This window comes from Cynara cardunculus, unplaced genomic scaffold, assembly GCF_001531365.2.
Source record: "Cynara cardunculus var. scolymus isolate 2C unplaced genomic scaffold, CcrdV1 Un_Scaffold_3127, whole genome shotgun sequence".
NCBI classification, from domain to species: domain Eukaryota; kingdom Viridiplantae; phylum Streptophyta; class Magnoliopsida; order Asterales; family Asteraceae; genus Cynara; species Cynara cardunculus.
In genome coordinates, this window is record NW_020201354.1 from 27,822 (window position 1) to 48,408 (window position 20,587).

General features: G+C 39.5%; 1 protein-coding gene across 3 annotated transcripts in view; it reads right to left on the reverse strand.

Annotated features, from left to right (window-relative positions):
* Window positions 1-20,026, reverse strand: part of LOC112503489 — a 27,112-nt gene extending 7,086 nt beyond the window's left edge. Inside the window, exons 1-8 of one of the 3 annotated variants that reach the window (XM_025107518.1) lie at window positions 19,876-20,026; window positions 17,834-19,354; window positions 16,688-17,698; window positions 5,377-5,803; window positions 4,138-4,366; window positions 2,244-2,408; window positions 1,875-2,147; window positions 1,515-1,760 (exon numbers count right to left, since the gene is read on the reverse strand). In XM_025107518.1, coding sequence (XP_024963286.1) covers window positions 1,515-1,760; window positions 1,875-2,147; window positions 2,244-2,408; window positions 4,138-4,366; window positions 5,377-5,803; window positions 16,688-17,698; window positions 17,834-19,354; window positions 19,876-19,942 — 3,939 coding nt within the window. In that variant the 5' untranslated portion in view covers window positions 19,943-20,026. Of the gene's footprint in view, window positions 1-1,514; window positions 1,761-1,874; window positions 2,148-2,243; window positions 2,409-4,137; window positions 4,367-5,376; window positions 5,804-16,687; window positions 19,355-19,875 lie in introns of all 3 variants that reach the window. The other 2 variants (XM_025107519.1, XM_025107520.1) reach the window with 2 other exon arrangements.
* Window positions 20,027-20,587: the final 561 nt, after the last annotated feature.

The window sequence follows — 20,587 nt, forward strand, 5'->3', positions numbered from 1 at the left end:
CCAGCTTAAGCCCAAGAACAGAATTCAGCTGGCCCATATCGGCAGCTGTGGCCTGTTTCCTTCTTCTCACATATACTTTAATTGGGCCTTTATCAATATATCATCATAAAAATAGTCTTACCTTCCTACACGACATTAGCTATTAGCAGAATATCCTTTCGAAAATCCTCTCTCTCTTATCCTATTTTAGATCTCAATTTTAACCCTGTCGAATCTAGTACTAGAAAACAGTTTAAAACCCTCTATTACTCTATAGCACATGTGATCTTTAGCATTTTGTATAAATTACGTTTTTCTTTTTCTTTCTCTACTTCGGTTTTTTCCCTGCAAGTGTTTCAACGTAAATCCCAGTGTTCATTGTCTACTTATTCTCATTTGATTTCTGCACTTCATCATAATATATCACCACCCATTTTCATCAAATAGACTTATCAGTAGGTAGTAATGACCTAGGATTCCTAAAGTACAACAAAATCATCTGAACAAGGAGGTATATTTGGTATGGCATTCAGATCAGCAGGCCGGCTCAAACAGGTCTTGGCAATTAGTCTCCTTCATTGAAAAAAGGTAGACTGGATGATCACTTTAAGTAGACTTAAACCTACATCTTTTATCATGATGTTCTGAAAAAAGGATAAACAAGAATATCTTTCACATACACAACACTTGGAGGTTAGCATGCATAAAGTCGCATCTATGACAAACATTGCCGCCAATCAAGATTCAAGACCTATCAGACTGAGTAATTGGAGGGCTCTTATGTTTTGTTTGTTGCTAATTCTTGGTCCAGCTATTATGTAAATGCATTGTTCTACTATTAATGAACATGATTCTTTGGGCTGGCAATCTCTTTTAGTTGAGATCGTGATGCTTTTCTTTTGATTAACTAACCCATTACATCAGTTGTTGCTTATGAATTATATTTCAAACATACAGCATAAAAGATAAAATAGGCAAGATCACCCTACATATGCACATCTTTAGGTAAAACCCAAAGAGCAGGGTGATGGATTATGTTATGTGTTTAATCATGGCATTTAATGAGTATCACTATGTTTGCCACACATCATGTGACATATGAAGAAATTTATATCTTATACAAATATCTGAATAAGATTTTGAAATCATTGTCCACTGTGTTGGTTTTAAGGTAGTGTAATTATAAGTTCCAAAACCTTTCGAAATATTCCCCCACCCTAGAAAAGGAATTCACTTTAAAATCTAGAAGGAACTTGAAGAGAACTCTTTTGGACAGTATTACACATGATTAAGACACTTAGAATAATGACTCTTTATTCGATGTTTAGAAGAAAAGAATACCTTAGGAACATCAAAGTTGTTATAATGTTAAAGTTTGTGAAGGACTTCTTTTATGTTTTTACAAAAATCGTAAACAGGGACCTGTCTTTGGAATTGACCAACTGAAAAGTTCGTAAGAGAAAACTTAAAGTTGAAGCATTGTTCCTAACTAGCAGCAGTAAGAATAAATAAAAACTAAATAGAGAAGAACATACAGGTAAACCACATCTGCTTAATGCAGTAGAGCTCATCAAAATTGCCCATCTACCAAGGATTGCAGTATTTTGTTCTCCAATAGCATTCTTCATCTGGTTTTTGGTTGCCAACATTAGGCAATATTGGCCAATGCTGGGATTTATAAAGGCTGCATGGTTGGACGAGAGGGTTGAGTTATTGCATGGAGAATTAACTTGGTCACCAAGCATGCTCAGAAAAGCTTTAGAGTAATTCCCTAATATCCACTGAAAACCAAAAAAGAAGTAAGACTCAAAACAAGGAGATATTAATCAGATTCCATGTATGAAAGTGAGAGAACTCTCTTCTTTAAGAAAAAAAAGGTGGTCATATCTTATCACCTCCAGAAAGCTTGATTTCCAGTAGTCACCATTTTCATACGCGCATGGCAACAGGACCTTTGATATAAGATGGTGTTCCAATGGCCCACCATACCCTTCAAGAAGACGACAAATTACAAGAGCAAGCTGCTCATCCCCAAGAGTTTTTGCACAAATATTGATAGCAGCAGCAGTATCACCTCCAAGCATGAAAAAGGCTACAGCAAGCTCCAGCTGATGTCTTCCCATCAACACATAAGCATTTTTCAAAGCAGCAGCCTTATTTTTCTCCTCCTGTACCAAATTAATGGAATTTCTGATGAATCCAGCATATTGCATGACATTTCGCACTTAAAAGAAATCAAATCAATGGCTTGAACTTGTATTAACCTGAAAATTGCGTGAAAGAAATGCCACCAGTGGCTTGTCTTTTTCATCTTTGCTGATTTTAAAAAGACCAGCCAAAACTTGCAGCCTATTTAAAGCTACATACAGAAGTGTGCAAGCCTTTGGATCCTTACTTTTCAGATATTGCTGTTTTGCCAGCCTCTCCATCTGCAACAAAGAAATTGATGGAAGAGTCGATGCATTGGTGGCTGGATACATCCCCCATATTTTATAAAATATAAAATCACACCTGACTTGCAAAATCAGGTAAGTTGGAGAATTGTACGAACTTCATATGCTTATAGTGTCCACTGTTCTCAATATTTAACTCAAATTTTCTGGACTAATTTTCAGACAGGAATTCCATATACCTTTCAAATGTATCCTGACCTTGTATTTGCATATACAGTGTATAATTTGAGATTTCCTAACTAGTACAAAAGGACACTCTGCTTAAGAAAAATACTAACCAACAACTAAGAGCCATAACTGATAGAAAAACAAAAATTCGACCACTGGTTTTTGCTTTCTCAAATTAACCACTACATCTATTAACAACTGCCGAAAAACAATGATGTGACAGATAACTTTGTCTGTCTTAAATAAAATATTGATTTGAACTTTAGCATATATTTTTTATTTTTGCATCTTAAACTATCCAAAGAAGAAAGTGATTCATCATCAGAAAACTACTATCAACCCCATAAACAATCCACTAATTGTCTTTTAACCCACCAACACAACTGAATCCCTCTTCACTCACTACCACAGATACCATACTACCACGACTATTTTCTACCACTTCCATCTGTCAAACACACCAGAAATATCCCTACCCTTTACCACTACCACTCATCATTCCCTTTACCCAACCATTGCCACCATCTTTAACCAAGCTACTATCTTCACCCACCACAGAAAGCAAAGCAACAAGAGCTATATCAGTGCTCCTGCACGTCTTCAACATCACTGCTCCCGAACTTCATAACCACCACATGTATGTGTTTATCACTTCAGTAGAAAACACGCACAAGCAAAGTTGTTCAAGGCTCAAGGCACATTTAGGCACAAAGGGGTACCGAGGCCTAGGCGTGAGGTGCAGGCCTCTGGAATGCGAGGCGCACCTTATCTACATATATATATATATATATATATATATATATACACACCACAGTTACACCAACTCAAATATGGAGCAAGTACAAGCCTCCAGTGCAGCAACCAACAGAACTTTGATAGAGGCAGAAGGGTTTAAAGCATGAGCCGTGAAGGAGAAGTTTTAAGGTCTGGGTATTTAAGAGGAGTGGCTTGAAGTTCTAAGGAATAGGTATTTAATATTAGGGTTTGATTATGTTCTCTATTTGATAACTCTTTCTTTAAGAAGTCTAGGAGATGAGAAGATGAGAAAATATATTTAATCTTAGGGTTTAACTAGGTATGTAGTAACTTTTTGAGGCGTGCCTAGGCCCACAAGGCGCCTTGTTAGTGAGCCTCATGAATACGCCAAGCCTCGACTTGAAAAAAGCCCAAGACCTTGAGCCTTATGAGCCTCAGAGCCTAGGAGGACCTCAGGCATGCTTTTAACAACCATGCACACAAGTGAATAAATATGTCCTTTCTGCAAGCGATCTAGGGGGTTTAGCATTTTATTCAAGTGTAATCAAGAATTTTCAGTCAGACGGTCTTTTTCCATTTAATTTAAACAATATTTAGAATGCGTATAACAGAGCATAATGGTTAAAATTTCGATTCCAAAGAGTTATCACATTGGAAAAATCACTAGCCCAGTGGTCAAAATTGAACAGTCAAAATCACACTAAAATACATAAGTATTGCAGAACTATATTGCATCACTAACTACAGAAATTAGTTTTTAGTGGAAGTGGCCAGAAAATACCTTTACTCGCAACTGTGATTTATTCGTGTACCAAAATCCAACACCCATGTTACGCATTTCATGCCAAGATGATTCGTTATTCAAAAGAGATTCAAACAAGCTTTCTTGACAATCAGAGTGAAAAGCCCAACCAATAAGGGCTGAGTCAATGACCAACTCTCCCATGGATGGCAATCTCCCCAGTCTCCTGACAGAATAAAGCTGCTGAAACCTTACTGCAACCCAGAACCTTCAAAAGAAAAGTGAAAAGGACATGAACAATAAAAAACAGAAATTAGGATACAGCTAGCATGGACAAAATAAAAAATTAAAATCCCAAAGGCAAATAGCAGAAAGTTAAGTCACACAACTTAGAGCAACAAAATAAATTCATTTCCCCATAGATGATGACATTAAGGCACCATAAACTCAGGTAATATTAGGTAGAGAAACATCCAATATACACAGATGTAGAGCTTGTGTACCTGGAAAACTGAGCAAAAAGTTATAATAAAGACATCAAAGGACAATCTAGCTAAAGAGTGGTGATGCCAGTAATCAATACCAAAACCAGAACCCTTCATGCTTCCACAGCCGCAAGCTAAATGAGATAGTTAGAAATTAGGCTGTGATTTGATATCTAAAGGGTGGCTTAGGCATTAAAATAGTGAGTCTAATAATAAAGACACTTGACCTGAAAAACATAAAGACAGGACTTGTGGTCCTACAAAATTACCAAAGGATTGAATTGGGACTCGGTGTGTGCTGGAAGTAAGCTAGGCCAAAGGTTCAGTACTACCTTGTAGTTCAAACAGTTCTACCATAATAACCATGTCCCATACATCCTCTTCTATATGGTAGCATTCCCGGTCTTTTAGTGTACTCGTCATATTACATTTTCAACCAAACACTTCAACATATATAGCAGGATAAAGTTTCTATTCTAGTCATTAAGTGTGACAAAACCTAAATAAAAGATATGCTGACTGTTGACTGTTTCCAGTAGCAATACGTGCCTATCCTATAAACAAATCTAAAGTTTAACATTTCATAATATAATCAATGTAATAGTGTAACCACTTAAAGACAAGTTGGGTGGTTGAAAAAGTCAAGAACTCTAAAAAGTACTGTTTAAAATATCCAAAGGGATATTCTAAAGTAATCATAGAAATTGGTGTGAAAGCATACTAAACATCAAAATCACATTTAAAGAAACTTAGATCCAATGTATCATCAGAGGAATCTAGAAGTTATAGTTACCTACGACCAGGTTCGTCAAGGCCTCCATATGGCGAAGATGCGTTTGAATTACAAATTTCATCAAGAAGATCAATAACAGCAAGAATATGTATCTTTTCAATATTTGTTATAGCTGAAATATCCTGTAACTTCTCAAGGGAATCAGTGAATCCACTCCATCCAGATCTTGTAGAAGTCGAATTTAATGAATTGCTAGAAGCATTAGAATCCCAATCAGAGTAATTAAATGTATCTAACCGGAAACTGGAAGACGTGCCTACATTTGCATTGCCATTTGTTGAGATAAGTCCTTCAACATAGTCCAACAAGCCGATTTGTGGAATTTTATGGCCAGACTTAGCAGTACGATTTCCTTTCCAATCCGCATTATTAGAAGTAAGATGTTCAAAGAGATGCCCCAGGGAACTTCGTGCACGTTTCCAATTGCCTGAACGCATCCATATTATTATGAAGCAAGTACTATGACGATGAATGGGACAACAAAGACTGAGAGAAGAGGTAGTAGTAGTAGTACAAAAATAATAAAATTTACCTGTGAGAATAGAACCATAGTGATTTAGGATCAAGTAATCAAGTTCACCACGAAAGTAAATCTACATAGATCACCGAACTTCCCACTTTTCCGGTTTTCTAAGTGTCATAGTGCAGAGAGAGTATATAAATCCTTCATGTGTTTATTCTATTAAAGGTAAATGTCGTTAGTTTGATGATAGCTTTTCATGGTTATGGGTCTCCGCTGAATTTGCCCCGGCAGGAAGGGCATGGGATTTTCCACAACTTTTGATGGTTACCACAAGTATTCCCTTATCACAGATAAGATGGGAATAAAGGAGTATAGGATTAAGATGCATGGAGCCTGCTACTTTTTTGTGTTTAAAAAGCGTATGTATATATTCGAGAAAGCATGTGAAGAACGTTCATCACGCTAAATCAATGCCTAGTAGGATAGTATGTGCATAATGTTTAAAATAACTGTTAGGTGTGGCTTTAATTAAAATAGTTAGTTTTTTCTGCTAGCGACTTGGCTATTACCTATAAATAGGTTGGGTTATCCTCATTTGTGAATAATCCCAATTTCAAAAATAAGATTCCTTCGATTTCCCATTTCTTCCAAAATTCTCTTTACATCATTTTCTCTAATTTCTTGACAAACTGGTTTCAGAGCATTAGGGTTCCTTCCAACTGCTAATCATTGGTCTCCTCCTCAATCAATTTGGATTTCGCCTTGTTATCGATTCTGATTTTGTCTTTGAGTCGCATTTCTTTGGAATCGTTTTCTGTTGACAAGCGATTGAGTCAATTTGGTGTCCCATTCAAGGTGGAGCTTCTCGATTCTGGAAATTGATGGTGTAATTGACGGATTCAGCGATCAATTTGAGGAATCGGCAACAACTGTCAATTTCTAAAATTTATCGGTCTAAATTGATTCTTCTACAATCAATCCTGTTGTTGGGTGCTCAATTGGAGGTATCGACTTGTGACCAGCAATCAAACTTGATGTTTTGATTTCTTGAAAGGTCGGTTTTTTTGGGGATTATCGATTTTGGACAGCCAATTTAGAAATTGCCAACTCAATTGAAGATTAGTCTGGATATTTGTTCTTGATTTCTCAGCATTGAATCTTGTACCATAGTTCTTCTCAGGATTTCAGAAAATGCCTCCACAAATGATCAGGATAGACAAGTTTACAGGAAAGAACAACTTCAGCTTATGGAGAATTAAGATGAGAGCTCTCCTAAAACAACAAGACATCTGGAATCCCTTGGCTATTGAAAGGCCTGAAGATATGGTTGAATGTAAGTTTGCACAACAAGATGAGAAGACTCACTCTACCATCTTGTTGTCTTTGGTGGATGAGGTGATTTATGAAGTTGCCAATGAGTAGACTGTTGCGTCTTTATTGCTGAAATTAGAGAGTCTCTACATGACCAAGTCCTTAACGAACAAGTTGTTGTTAAAGCAAAAGGTTATTCTCACCACGAATGAAGGAGGGAATGCCTTTGAAAGAACATCTTGATGAGTTAAACTCCATTCTTATGGATTTGAAGAATGTTGAAGTCAAGATTGAAGATGAGAATGCCGCCCTCATCTTACTGGTTTCGTTGCCCACTTCATATGAAAATTTTGTCAACTCCTTCGTTGTTGGTAGAGACACAATTGCTATGGAAGAAGTTTGTGCAAGTTTCCACTCACAAGAGTTGTGACATAAAGCTTCAAGAAGTAGTTCCAAAAGCCAATGGGTAGGCTTGTCGGTGGTAAACAGAGACAGAGACAGAGGTAGAGATAAAGGCCAAGAGAAAGGAAAAGGGAAGTGGAAAAGTAGAGGCCGATCAAAATAGAAGACTAGAGGTCCAAGTGGAAACCCAAGGGACGGCTGCCACTATTGTAAAGATCCGGATCATTGGGAAAATGAGTGTCCAAAACTGAAGACAAAAGGATTCGTTATTGTAGCAAAGGATGATTCGGGTTTGGAGGCTGATTTGGTGCTCTCGGTGGTTGATTGCAAAAGTCAATCAGAGGTATGGATTCTTGATTCCGCATGTTCATTTCACATGACACCACATAAGGATTGGTTCAAAACCTATGATAAGATTGCAACCGGAAATGTCTTGATGGAAAATGACATGTCGTGCAATGTTGTTAGAATTGGATCGGTGAGTATTAAAATGCATGATGGGACAGTGAGAACTCTAACAGATGTTCGTCATGTACTCGGGTTGAAGAAATTCTTAATCTCTTTGGAAGTGTTCGACTCAAGAGACTTCAAGTACACCGGTGAGGGTGGAGTAATTTGGGTCACTAAGGGTGCATTAGTAGTGATGAAAGAAGTCAAGAGAGGTACCTTGTATGTGCTTGAAGGTAGCACGGTTGATGGATCAGCAGCACCAGCCCTTGATCCTGTAGAGAATAAGTCAGATTTGACATGTCTGTGGCACATGAGGCTAGGGCATGTTAGTGAGAAAGGCATGGTAATTCTCAGCAAGAAAGGACTTCTTGGAGGTCATAAAGTTGCTGAATTGGGCTTTTGTGAGCATTGCATCTTTGGAAAACAAAGAAGAGTGAGTTTTTCAAAAGTTGTCCATTTAACCAAGTCGACTTTAGATTACCTTCACGCTGATTTTTGGGGTCCCTCGCAAGTTCCTTCACTTGGTGGTGTCGTTACTTCCTCTCAATTATTGACGACTACTCTAGGATGACGTGGGTATTCGTCATAAAGCATAAGAGTGAGTCGTTTAAGAAGTTTAAAGATTGAAAAGTTCTCATTGAAAATCAAGTTGGGAAGAAGATAAAGCGGCTGCGAACGGACAACGCAACGGAGTTTTGTTCAAGTGAGTTTGATCGGTTTTGTAAAGATGAAGGAATTGCAAGGCATCGAACAGTTAGGCACACTCCACAGCAGAATGGAGTAGCCGAAAGGATGAATAAAACACTGTTGGAAAGAGTGCGATGTGTGTTGTCAAATGCAGGGTTAACTAGAAGTTTTTGGGCAAAAGCGTTAAACACGGTTTGCTACTTGGTGAATAGATCCCCGGCAACTGCAACTGACTGTAAAACTCCTATTGAGGTGTGGTCCGATAAGCCGGCTGATTACACGGGCTTAAGAATATTTGGTTGTCCTTCATACTACCATGTTAGTGAAGGAAAATTGGAACCAAGATCAAAGAAGGGGTTGATAATGGATTACGGAATTGGAGTAAAGGGCTACAAAATTTGGTCTCTTGATAAAAGAAAGGTGATTCTTAGTCGTGACGTAGTGTTTGATGAGGAGAGTATGTTACGTGGCGTGAGGTATTCATCTACTCCAAGTGTTCAAGAGGAGAGTGTGTCCGAACACGTGGAGTACGAGTTAAATGGTACCGATGAAGGCGAGAATATTGTTGGACAGCCCAGTAACTCGCCTCAAACTGAACCTGTTGTGCCTGAAAATCAGCACCAACCTGCAGAATTTCAATCTATAGCATTAGATAAGCCCCGAAGACAAGTTGGTAGGCCAATTTGATATGGTTTTGATGACATGGTGGCCTATGCTCTGCCAGTTGCTGAAGAAATGGAGTTCTTTGAGCCATCTACTTACAAAGAAGCAATCACAACGAAGGAGGCTGATGTGTGGATAACAGCCATGAGTTAAGAGATGGAATCCCATCACAATGATAGAACTTGGGAATTAGTGAAGTTACCTCAAGGCAGAAAAGTTGGACCTGTCAGTGGATCTTAAAGCGGAAAACGGGGCTGCCAGGAGCTGAAAGTGTGAGATATAAGGCCCGTTTGGTGGCTAGAGGTTATAGCCAAAAGCAAGGGGTTGATTATAATGAAATTTTCTCGCCGGTGATACGTCATACATCCATTCGGGTGTTGTTGGCACTAGTAGCACAAGCAAATTTCGATTTGGAACAATTGGACGTCAAAACGGCTTACTTACATGGTGAGCTTGAAGAGGAAATCTATATGAGTCAACCGGAGAGTTTTGTAGCTCAAGGTAAAGAAAACTATGTTTGTAAGCTCAAGAAATCGCTTTATGGGTTAAAGCAATCTCCAAGACAGTGATATAAACGTTTTGACAGCTTTATAGTGAGTCATGGTTTTACTAGAAGCCCTTGTGATTGCTATATATATCATAAGAAAGGTGCTGATGGGTCACATGTGTACTGCTACTTTATGTGGACGATATGTTAGTAGCGGCTCGTGATATGGCTGAAATTAAGAAGTTGAAAAGACTCCTTAATTCTGAGTTTGACATGAAAGATTTGGGGGCTGCTCAAAAGATTCTCAGTATGGAGATTATCCGAGATAGATCTAGACGTAAACTTTTCTTGTCCCAGAAAAGTTACATTTTGAAGATACTTTCTCGATTTGGTATGGCTTCTGCAAAGCCTGTGAGCACACCTTCATCGGCAAATTTCAGATTATCAGTGGCTTTGGCACCTCAAACAGAGGCTGAGGTGGAGTACATGAGCAAAGTTCCTTATTCTAGTGTTGTAGGAAGTCTTATGTATGTCACGGTTTGCACTAGACCTGACATAGCACATGCTGTTATTGTTGTTTCGCGCTACATGGCTTATCCGGGGAAAGAATATTTCATGAAATGTATTTTTCGTTACCTCAAAGGAACAGCTGATGTAGGTCTCATTTATGGAGGAGAAGGAGATTGTATTGTAGCTGGATTTTCAAATTCTGGTTACACAGCTGACCTTGACACACGGAGGTCATTAACGGGATATGTGTTCACTGTTGGAGATGCTTTAGGGTGCGTTTGGTACGTTGGACAGGGTGGGACAGGACAGGACAGAACACAATTGTCCTATGTTTGGTGTGGTTTTATGTGGGACTAACTAGAACAAACTAGAACAAGGGTGGGACAAGGTTGTCCACCCTTTACCCATGGAACTAAGTAGAACAAGAAACTTTTTACCACTTTACCCTCAAAAACCTTATACGCATACCTTCCTTCTTCCCCTTCACTCTCCTCTCCTCCATCGCTTCCACCGCTCAACCGACGATCGGTGACGGCGACTTCCGATGGCCGTCGCTGCTGCTTCTCCGATGGCCGTTGCTGCTGCTTCTCCGATGGCCGCCGTTGCTGCTTCTCCCGATGGCCGCCGCTGCTGCTTCTCCGATGGCCACCGCTGCTGCTTCTCCGATGGCCGCTGCTGCTGCTTCTCCCGATGGCGGCCGCTGCTGCTTCTCCCGATGGCCGCCACTACTGCTTCTCCCGATGGCGCTGCTGCTTCTTCCGATGGCGCTACTCCTCTCCTCCATCGCTTCCACCGCTCAACCGGCGACCTGTGACGGCGACTTCTGATGGCCGCCGCTGCTGCTTCGCCTGATGGCCGCCGCTGCTGCTTCTCCTGATGGCCGCCGCTGCTGTTTCTCCGATGGCCGCCGCTGCTGCTTCTCCGATGGCCGCTGCTGCTTCTCCCGATGGTGGCCGCTGCTGCTTCTCCCGATGGCGGCCGCTGCTTCTCCCGATGCTGCTTCTCCCGATGGCGCTGCTGCTTCTCCCGATGGCGCTGCTGCTTCTTCTGATGGCCGCCGCTGCTGCTTCTCCGATGGCCGCTGCTGTTTCTCCCGATGGTCGCCGCTGCTGCTTCTCCGATGGCCGCTGCTGCTTCTTACAGCAACTACATCACGAATTTGAAGAAACTCTTCAAATACCTTTCTTCTTGTTTCATGCAAGTAAGGAATTATATTTTGATGGTGGTTTCGTACTCGATTTCGCCAACAACTTGATTAATTGAAGTACTTATTAGGGATTTTAATGAAGTATTATGATTTATTTCGAGAGTTTACATTGATTATGATTGCTGAATGTTGTTGTTGTTGTTGTTGTTGATGAATTATTAGGGCTGTAGTGGTAGTAGGACCAGTGTTACCAGAATGCATTTCGTAGTGAAAAAAACTAAACAGCTCACTGGGGGTAAATTGGTCATTTTAACCAGTTCTATCCTGTCCTGTCCTGTCTTACCAAACGCCGAACAGCTGTCCTGTCCCGTCCTGTCCTGTCCAGTCCTGTCTGCGCACCAAACGCACCCTTAGTGAGCTGGAAAGCAACGTTACAGCCGTCTGTTGCTTTGTCTACAACAGAGGTTGAATATATGGCTCTTACGGAGGCTGCAAAAGAAGGGATTTGGCTGAAAGGTTTGCTTGGAGATCTTGGGTTTCATCAAGATCAAACTATAGTTTTTTGTGACAGCCTGAGTGCTATTTGTCTTGCAAAAGACCAGGTGCATCATGAAAGAACGAAACATATAGATGTCCGTTATCACATTAAAGTGAAGAAAGTGAAGACCGACGACAATCCAACTGATGCACTGACTAAACCCGTTTTTTTTAACAAGTTTAGGCATTGTTTAGATCTCCTAACCATTGATAGTTGGATGTAAACTTTTTACTGTACTAGAATTAAAGCCAAGGTGGAGATTTGTTAGGTGTGGTTTTAATTAAAATAGTTAGTTTTTTCTGCTAGCGTGGATATTACCTATAAATAGGTTGGGTTATCCTCATTTGTGAATAATCCCAATTTCAAAAATAAGATTCCTTCGATTTCCCATTTCTTCCAAACTCTTTAATCGTTTTCTCTAATTTTTTGACAATAACAATTCAAATATTTTGTAATTAATAAACAATGCTGCTGAATTAGCCTGTTTCCGGCATGTAATAACTTAATCTATTCCTTTATTCAAGAAAAAGTATTTCCAGTTTGCATGGTCCAACCATTAATCCACAAAAATTTACAATAAATTTATTTCTTCAATTAAGAAAACCATAGAGAACTATAATAATTGAATAATCATTTTGAAATCAGATAAACGAGAAATAATTATCAATAAAAGTAAAAAATAGAAACATTTTTTTATTCCATGAATCTATGGAGAGAATTATGTAGTTGCAAATTATATATATACAATGTGTGTATATCAAACTTGTATAATTGAAATAGTAAGAGTATTTTTTTTACCCTCCATATAAATTATCTAACTTGTCTGCAACTTAGGGCCATCGTAGAAAAGCAAACCAAGTTACTCTAGGATAAGACTCATTACTTATTCACGTACGAAGCCACATGAAAATTGACCGAGTCCATTTCTTTTTTAGCTCTCAGTTTGTTGCACTTTCTTGTTTGTTTCACCAGTTTCTGACTTGGTGTAGATGTTTCACCGCTGTCTAAGTTGGTTCTTTGGTCTAGATATGTTGAAGGATGGTAGTATTTCTAGTTTGTAAAGGATCCATTCACAACTGGAAAAAAGAGTGAAAAATTAATCCAGTGGTGTGTTCTTCTTCAGTGACATCATTACTTAGAGAGATATTAGCAGACTTGTTTTTTCTATTCCTACCGGAGAACCCATCCTGAGTTATCTACCATTGTTGGTATCATAGTCAGGTTTAAAGATGGTCAGCACACGCTCCTCTGATCAACAAATTCCACTGGTTATGTCAGAAGCTCAACAGCTTGCTGACATCACTGCCCAGTTAACACCCTAGATACACATATGGTCGCTTTAAAGGCTTCCTCCAACAACACAAAAGCTGAAAGAAGTAACCATGACAAAGGAAAGGCACCGAGTCTAAGTTTCAATGAGAAGGATAACTATGACAACCCATGGTAACTGAAAAATCCCTCCAAACGTCCTTCCACAAGGATTGAACTTTCAAAATTTGAAGGGGATGACCTGAGAGGATGGATGTTGAAGGCTGAAAAACGTTTCTGGTATTATCAGACCCTTAGATGAGTTAAAAGTAGAAATCGTTGAGGTGTCTTGGAAGGAGACACACTTGATCTCTCTACGATGTACTTGGAAGATGATACTGACATCACGCTGCTTTATTGGGAAGAGTTCACCAAGATGCTTCAGAAACATTACAGTCCAACCAAATTTCAGAACCCAGACTAGCACTTGTGTGGCATCAAGAAGAAGGGACGATGCAAGAAATATAGACAAGAATTTGTGAAGCGTTCAGCGAGAGTAAATAACTAGCCTGAGCACTGTCTCAGCTTTCTATATGGGTGAACAAAGAATTAGAAGTGGATTTTAAGATTTAGAAGCGGAGATCGACATACAATGCTATGAGCCTTGCGATTGAAGGAGGCTAAAAGTTGATGAGCCACAAGTCAAATGCAACCAGTACCCACTTTTAACTGTTCTGCACAAGAGTCACACTTTGTTGCCTCATGACCTCTGCTGCCAGCAAGCTCGAATGTACCTGCATCCTCGATGCCGAATTCATCTGGCACAAATCTCGTCCTCCAATCCTTGGGTATAAGTTCCAAGGAATTTCTGAAAATACACTGCCCTCAGCAGAAATTAACAGCTTGGCTAAGGAGGAGAAGACAAGTTTACGCAGGGCACTAACTAATCTAGAAAGTTTGTGCTATGTTGATGTTTTCGCAAAGATAAGTTTGCTTCCTCCACTCTGTTCACTCTCTCGTGCAATCGTGCTATATCAGAATTCTCCATCACCCAATATACGGCCTTACAGGCTCCCCTATTTTCAAACCGAATAAATTGAGAGGCAAGTTGGGGATTTTCCTTCTAACAGCTCTTCATAAGGCCTAACACTAGTCTTCGCCAGTCCTATGTTGTCGATCAAGATAAAGGCACTTCATTTTAGTTTTCTTTAATGATATACTGGTATATAGTCCTTCTCTTCATCTTCTAAGACTTCACTTGTAAATTGTAATTGGTTTCCGATTTGCTGCATCTCAAGCTTTCTTTGCACATGCTAGGAAATGCTTGTTTGCTCAACAAGTGATTTTTCTAAGACATTTTGGTGCCCTAGGATATTTGAAAACCTTGAAGAGGCTAAATAATCAATCCTTTTGGCTAAGGCACATCAGATCCCTACAAAAAGACATGGACAATATTTGAAAACCTTGAGGAGGCTAAATAATCAATCCTTTAGGCCTCACATGAGGAGGATGTCAAACTTCTAGTTCAACAATGCCAAACTTTCCAGAGAAATAGATAGGAAATACCTGTTTGCTTGCTGTAGCCCTTACATTCCCAAAAGAATTTGGGAAGACAAATCTATAAATTGTGTGGTTGGCTTACCAAAATCTTACTAGGTTGACATTATCTTGGGTTGTAGGTGATGGTTGAATACGTAGCCATTTTTTACCCATCTTTCATCCATTTACTGTGAAAACAGTGGCAGGTATATTTAGCAAAGACCGGGGCATTTGCATGACATGCCCTGTTTGATAGTTTCCAAATCGAGATTCTACTTTTCTGAGCTCTCTTGGCAACAATTGTTTTGCCTTAGTCAAACTAAGCTTAGAAGAGTACCCCATATCACCTACAAATGGATGGTCAAAACAGAGGTCATTAATAGATGTTTAGAGGCTTATCTTAGGTTCCTTGCTCATGAAAAACCTCATAAATGAGTTTCCGTTCTCTGCTGGAATGAATACTCTCATACAACACTGGCTTTCATAGTTCAACCAACACCATATCCTTTAAGATTGTCTATGGTTAGGCCCCTTCGCCATTGCATCCCTTTGTAAAAGGGGAGGCCACTAATGATGAACGTGAAGACCAACTCATGACTGGCGATGCTATGCTGAAACTTTTGACAAAAAAATCTCGGCAAAGTACAGTCCATATGTAAGCACAGCAAAATAAACATCGCACAGACCACTCTTGGTTGGAGACGTTTGCACTTGCAGTGGAGATGGTGAAAAGGTAGTCTTTGTTGTCGACTGTACTTGATAACAACCCACTACATCTACTTATAAATTTGTATACCCATCTTATTATTGTAACCTTTGTAAAGAAAGCAACTCTACATACTTATAGAGTAATTTTTAGTCCAAACTAAAATGGCGCACCTAGTTACCATACACAATGTGTGTGATCTACCCAAGCCCAACCCCCCCCCCTTCCAAAAAACACACACATATGTATTGTGAGTTGTGACAGATTGGGGTTTAATGAGTTAATCCTTGGTGCTTCAAAAGTTCATTATGAAACTCTGAACCCATCTATAAAGAAACCCTCCAACTTCATATGTTGCCCCATTTATTTGCAGAAACTTTTGGCTGTAAAACTTGGAACCCTTTTTGGTCTTTCTTTTATTTGGTGATGTTGCAACATAGTGTTACTACTGGAATCCTTTTTCAATATTTTCATTATAAATCATATGCACTACATGCATATAATGCAACTCCAAATCTAGGAAATAGTTTAGATTATCTTTGCTATTATTAATGGTGATATATTTCCTTGGGTAAAGATTGTATATCCTGGTAAATTAGGATAGAGATTGCAATCCATGTAGATAGGAAAGTGGATATTGTTGTTTCCTAATTTCATGAACAACAACGATTATATATAGGGCTTAGTCTTGTTAATTGAAATTTCAAATCTTCCATGTTATTCTCTCATGGCTGATAACTTTAGCATAAGTGAGCACCATGTAGCTGCTTGCCTGTTTCCTAAAGAAGAATATGCTCCATCGCACCAAAGGACCTTTGGCCTAGCGGTATCTAGTAACCCAACCTTTCTAGAGGTCAAGTGTTCCAACCTCACCAAAGGTGAGGCATGTGTGTGAAGTTCCATTTGCCATATATAAGTATTATATACTTCAAGAAAAATGCTCTGGCACCATTTAGGTTAGCATTGATGCCTCGGAAACCATCTGTTGATATCATTTTAATTATATAAAATCTAAACCCACCATGATTTTATAAGTATCAGCTTGATATGGTCGTTTAAGATTAACTATTAGAATGTCAACTACAATCTTACGAATGGTCTATCAGCAGAAAATATAAATAAAATGTCATCAGCAGGAATGATCAACCGCTTTGGAGTACCTGAATATATATTCACCAGGAGAGCTTCAGGGTGGTAGGTGGGTAGAGTTCCACCAACATGTGCTGCTATTTCCAAGATGCTGCAAAAACCAATCTCTGTACTGGTATGATATTTATGTCTATCGCTTCCAGATATGCTTGAAAATATACAATTCTCCATGTTCATTTTTATAGGATATCTGGGTAGGCATGGTTCAGTGCTGTCCTTCAATGTCAATGTTTCAAAAGCATGAGCATCAGAATCACTAAAAACTTCAGGAAGCATACATCTATCTGATCTACCATCATTATCAAAAGAATTATCTTCACAAATATTCTGATGACACTTAGACATGTGTCTCTGGTTGCTAGGGAGTAACAACTGGCTGAAAAGACAAAAGTAGTCATCATGAACAATCACACCTGTTGCTTTAGGTCCCCAAATGAAATCACGGATGGCGGTGCGAGTATGAGTTTTTGCAAGACAAAACCACATGTTTCTATCCAAAGATTTTTGTGAATCTATAAAACTTTGACCTCCACGACGCCTCATGGAGTACACTTGCAGTTCATTCTGCAAGCAAACTCCAAGCAGTAGCTGACCATTACCTATTGTCAACCAATTTAAAGCAACAACCACTCCATCAAGATATATAGTGTCTTCAAGTAAAAAACTCCCATTTCCTCCGAGGTACACAGATTCCCATATGTGAAGAGTGCTATGTTTATTTGACTCATGGACAGTAGATATAGTTGCAATCTTTCGACCACAATCAGTTGGACTTACTCTCGTAATGGGGCCCTCATGAGAGGCAATCATGCCTACCAGTTTCCACTCTTGATCCAAGTTAAGTGATTCAGCAGCCATACTTCTCCATAGTTTTAAACTGCCATCAAAACAGCCAGTAACCATGTGATATGCAACATAATTGCTGAACATTCCACTACCAACATTTTGCTCTTGTTTAGCTGTAGAGAAGTTATACAGACCAACAACAGCAAAGCTTGTAATGCTATCATGGTTGTGTGGATCTGGAAACACAGATGACCAACGATCAACAAATATACAATATCTCTGCTCTGAAATATAACTTTCGAAGAAACATGTGCCAATTTCTGCGTTCTTATCAAAGTCAATATTGCATTCACACTTTCCGCCTGGCATACCTGAAGGATGAATGGTAATTTTCCATGATAATGCCTGAAAGTTCCCTTTCCGTATAGCTACCACTATAAAGTTGTTATATAGAAAGTTGCTACACGTAGAAGTCAAAGGAATTGACCAGATACTGGTTGGTCCGTCTTCATCACAGGTACCAGTGAAAGGGATAGTACATAATTTATGACACAATATTAGGTCTTCATTTTCACAAACCTTAACTACAAAGCAATCTATGCCTCTAGCATGCCCCATTAATAGAATCCTGTGATCATGTATTATTGCAGGTGCCCACCTCAAGCTAGTGTATTTGCATTGAGAATCCTGAACTACAAATTTGCCAGAAAGTTTGCAGCCAGAGTTCAATGCTGATAAACCCATGATACTGTTGGAAAGTGACCAAAACAAAATCACACCATCAGTATCCAAAGAAACCGCCAGTTTAGGATAACATCCATAAGGATGCAATACAATTTGTAAAATCTTTCCGGTATGACCATCTATGTTTAAAGTTCTATTAGCAATAGACGACAGAGAATCCTCCATATCAGATATTTTATTAGCATCCGATGATGTGTGTTCATAAAACTGTAACCACACCAAATGATTACACGGTAATAAGTGAACTACAGAGCATACGTCCGGTGGGCCAAAGAATCCATTCCTTGATATAACAGCCTTGTGAAGTAGAAAGCTTGCTCCTTTTTTAAGACCCAATAACTCTCGCCTTTTCCACAAGGTCACTCGTGGGAATCTCAATGGGGAAAAATCATCAATACAGTGGACAGCCCAGAAGGTTACCAGCATTTGAGGGCCAAAACAAATTAGCCAGTCACACTTGCCAGCTTTGCCATGGTGATACTCTTCTGAAGCAAAATATTGGCTAGCTTCTTTACCAATATTAACAATACCATCAAGTTCGGAGGCCCATCTTACAAACACATCAGAACCCAGAATACCGTTTACTGCTTGATTTATCTCAATTGTGGCAGCAACTCGAAAAGATGACCCTGTTGGTCTTTGATCATTTTGGCCCTTCCCAGTCTTCCTGGCCCGTCCATCATCGATCTCACTCCACAACCTTACAGTTCCATCAGCACAGCATGTTAACAAAACCAGCTTCAGCAGATGTTTTGGTTTCTCTTTCCATTGGTTAGCTACCAAAGGCCTCCACTGAATCATGGAAACAGGCACATGATGACGGAGCTCAGCTTTGATGTACTTTGATTTCCCATGACCAATCAATACACATCTGCTGACATCTTTTGTCACAGCTGTTGAATCCCCATTTTGCGGTTTATTTAGAGGTGCAGTTGCAAATGGCCCTTCAATGGATGAGGTAGTAGAAACCAAAGCTTGAGGAAACTCCGGCCTGAATTTCCAAGCTATTTCCCAAGACCAGCCCTTCTTTCTCCATAAGACAACATCAATTCCAACTGAGATAAGACCATCTCCTGAGCCTGTCCATCGAATGGCTTCAACCTTTGTTCCTTGCACAAGTATTGCAGTCTGGCTCCAACAAAAAGAACCTGAATATGAGTAAGAAAGTTAAAATGTACAAACATCCAAGTTTGAGAGTAAAAGATGAACCTTTTCGAGGTAATAATCATAGAGCTTCTTTCTTTCTGGCCACCCATACACACACAAATGCGCACACACACAATAACACTAGTCTCTTACAAGACTTCAACCCCTACTCTGAATGTCATTTTAGTAAATTGTTGTCGATGGGCCAAGGCTGCTTATAGAATATTTGAAGTTTGAAATAACATATTAAACTCAAAGTAGATATGAGAGAAGGGAAAAGCCCATCATCGTGAAATAATAGAAGCCTACCAAGCAAGGTAACAAGAAATAACCACACCAAAAGCCATTTTATCAGGAAAGATCCATGTAGGCGAGATCGCCATGGTAATTTGAAATTAGATGTGATAAAAATGCATTTCTATTAAGTTGACAATGCAAAAGAAAACAAAGCAATTTAATGAGAATAGTAGCATAAATTTAAGCTTAAAACTCACTTAGTTGGCAAGGTTTTGTACCAACTAACCTTCTAAATTATGTGAAAATACTCCAATACAATCGTCCAAAGAGGCTGCTACTTCTCCGGAAGCCATCACAGCGGGAGACCAAGCAACCGCGGAGGCAACCCCGGTGCCGTCGGAGGAAAGTTCAATGACTTGCCGGAAAGATGGATCGACAGGGGTTTCGTTGTTTTCTGATGGTGATGGGAAGTGGGAGATCACGAGAAGCGACGAGGCTGCGTAGGCAATCCATGCGTGGCCTAGGTAGTCCGGTAACCAGTCGACGGCAGATTCGCTTCTGGTTGGAGCAGGAGGGATCGTATCCGATTTGATCAGTTGGAAAGGGAAATCGAAGTGTGTATCTGATTCGGTGCTCACTTCGGTGGCGGTGGCATTACCGGCGTCGGTAGTTCGCCGCCGCATTGGGAAAAAGGGTGAAACGGCAGTTGGCAAACTGAATTGCATAAACCTCTACTCGATTGTAACAATAATAATCGACTATCAAATGTGACATATACATAAACATTATTTGTTCATCTGGCCAATTAATGTGGATTTTTATATAAATTTAGGGCATATTTATCAAATTCTATGTAAGCGTTGGTGGGGTCTTATGTAGTACCCTATCAGGGTGAACGACTCAAAATCTTAAGTATAGTAAAGAAGAGATCTTACCCGGTAAATAAGGTCGACATCAGATAAAAGACGTTTACCAACAATATATTTTAACGACCAAAA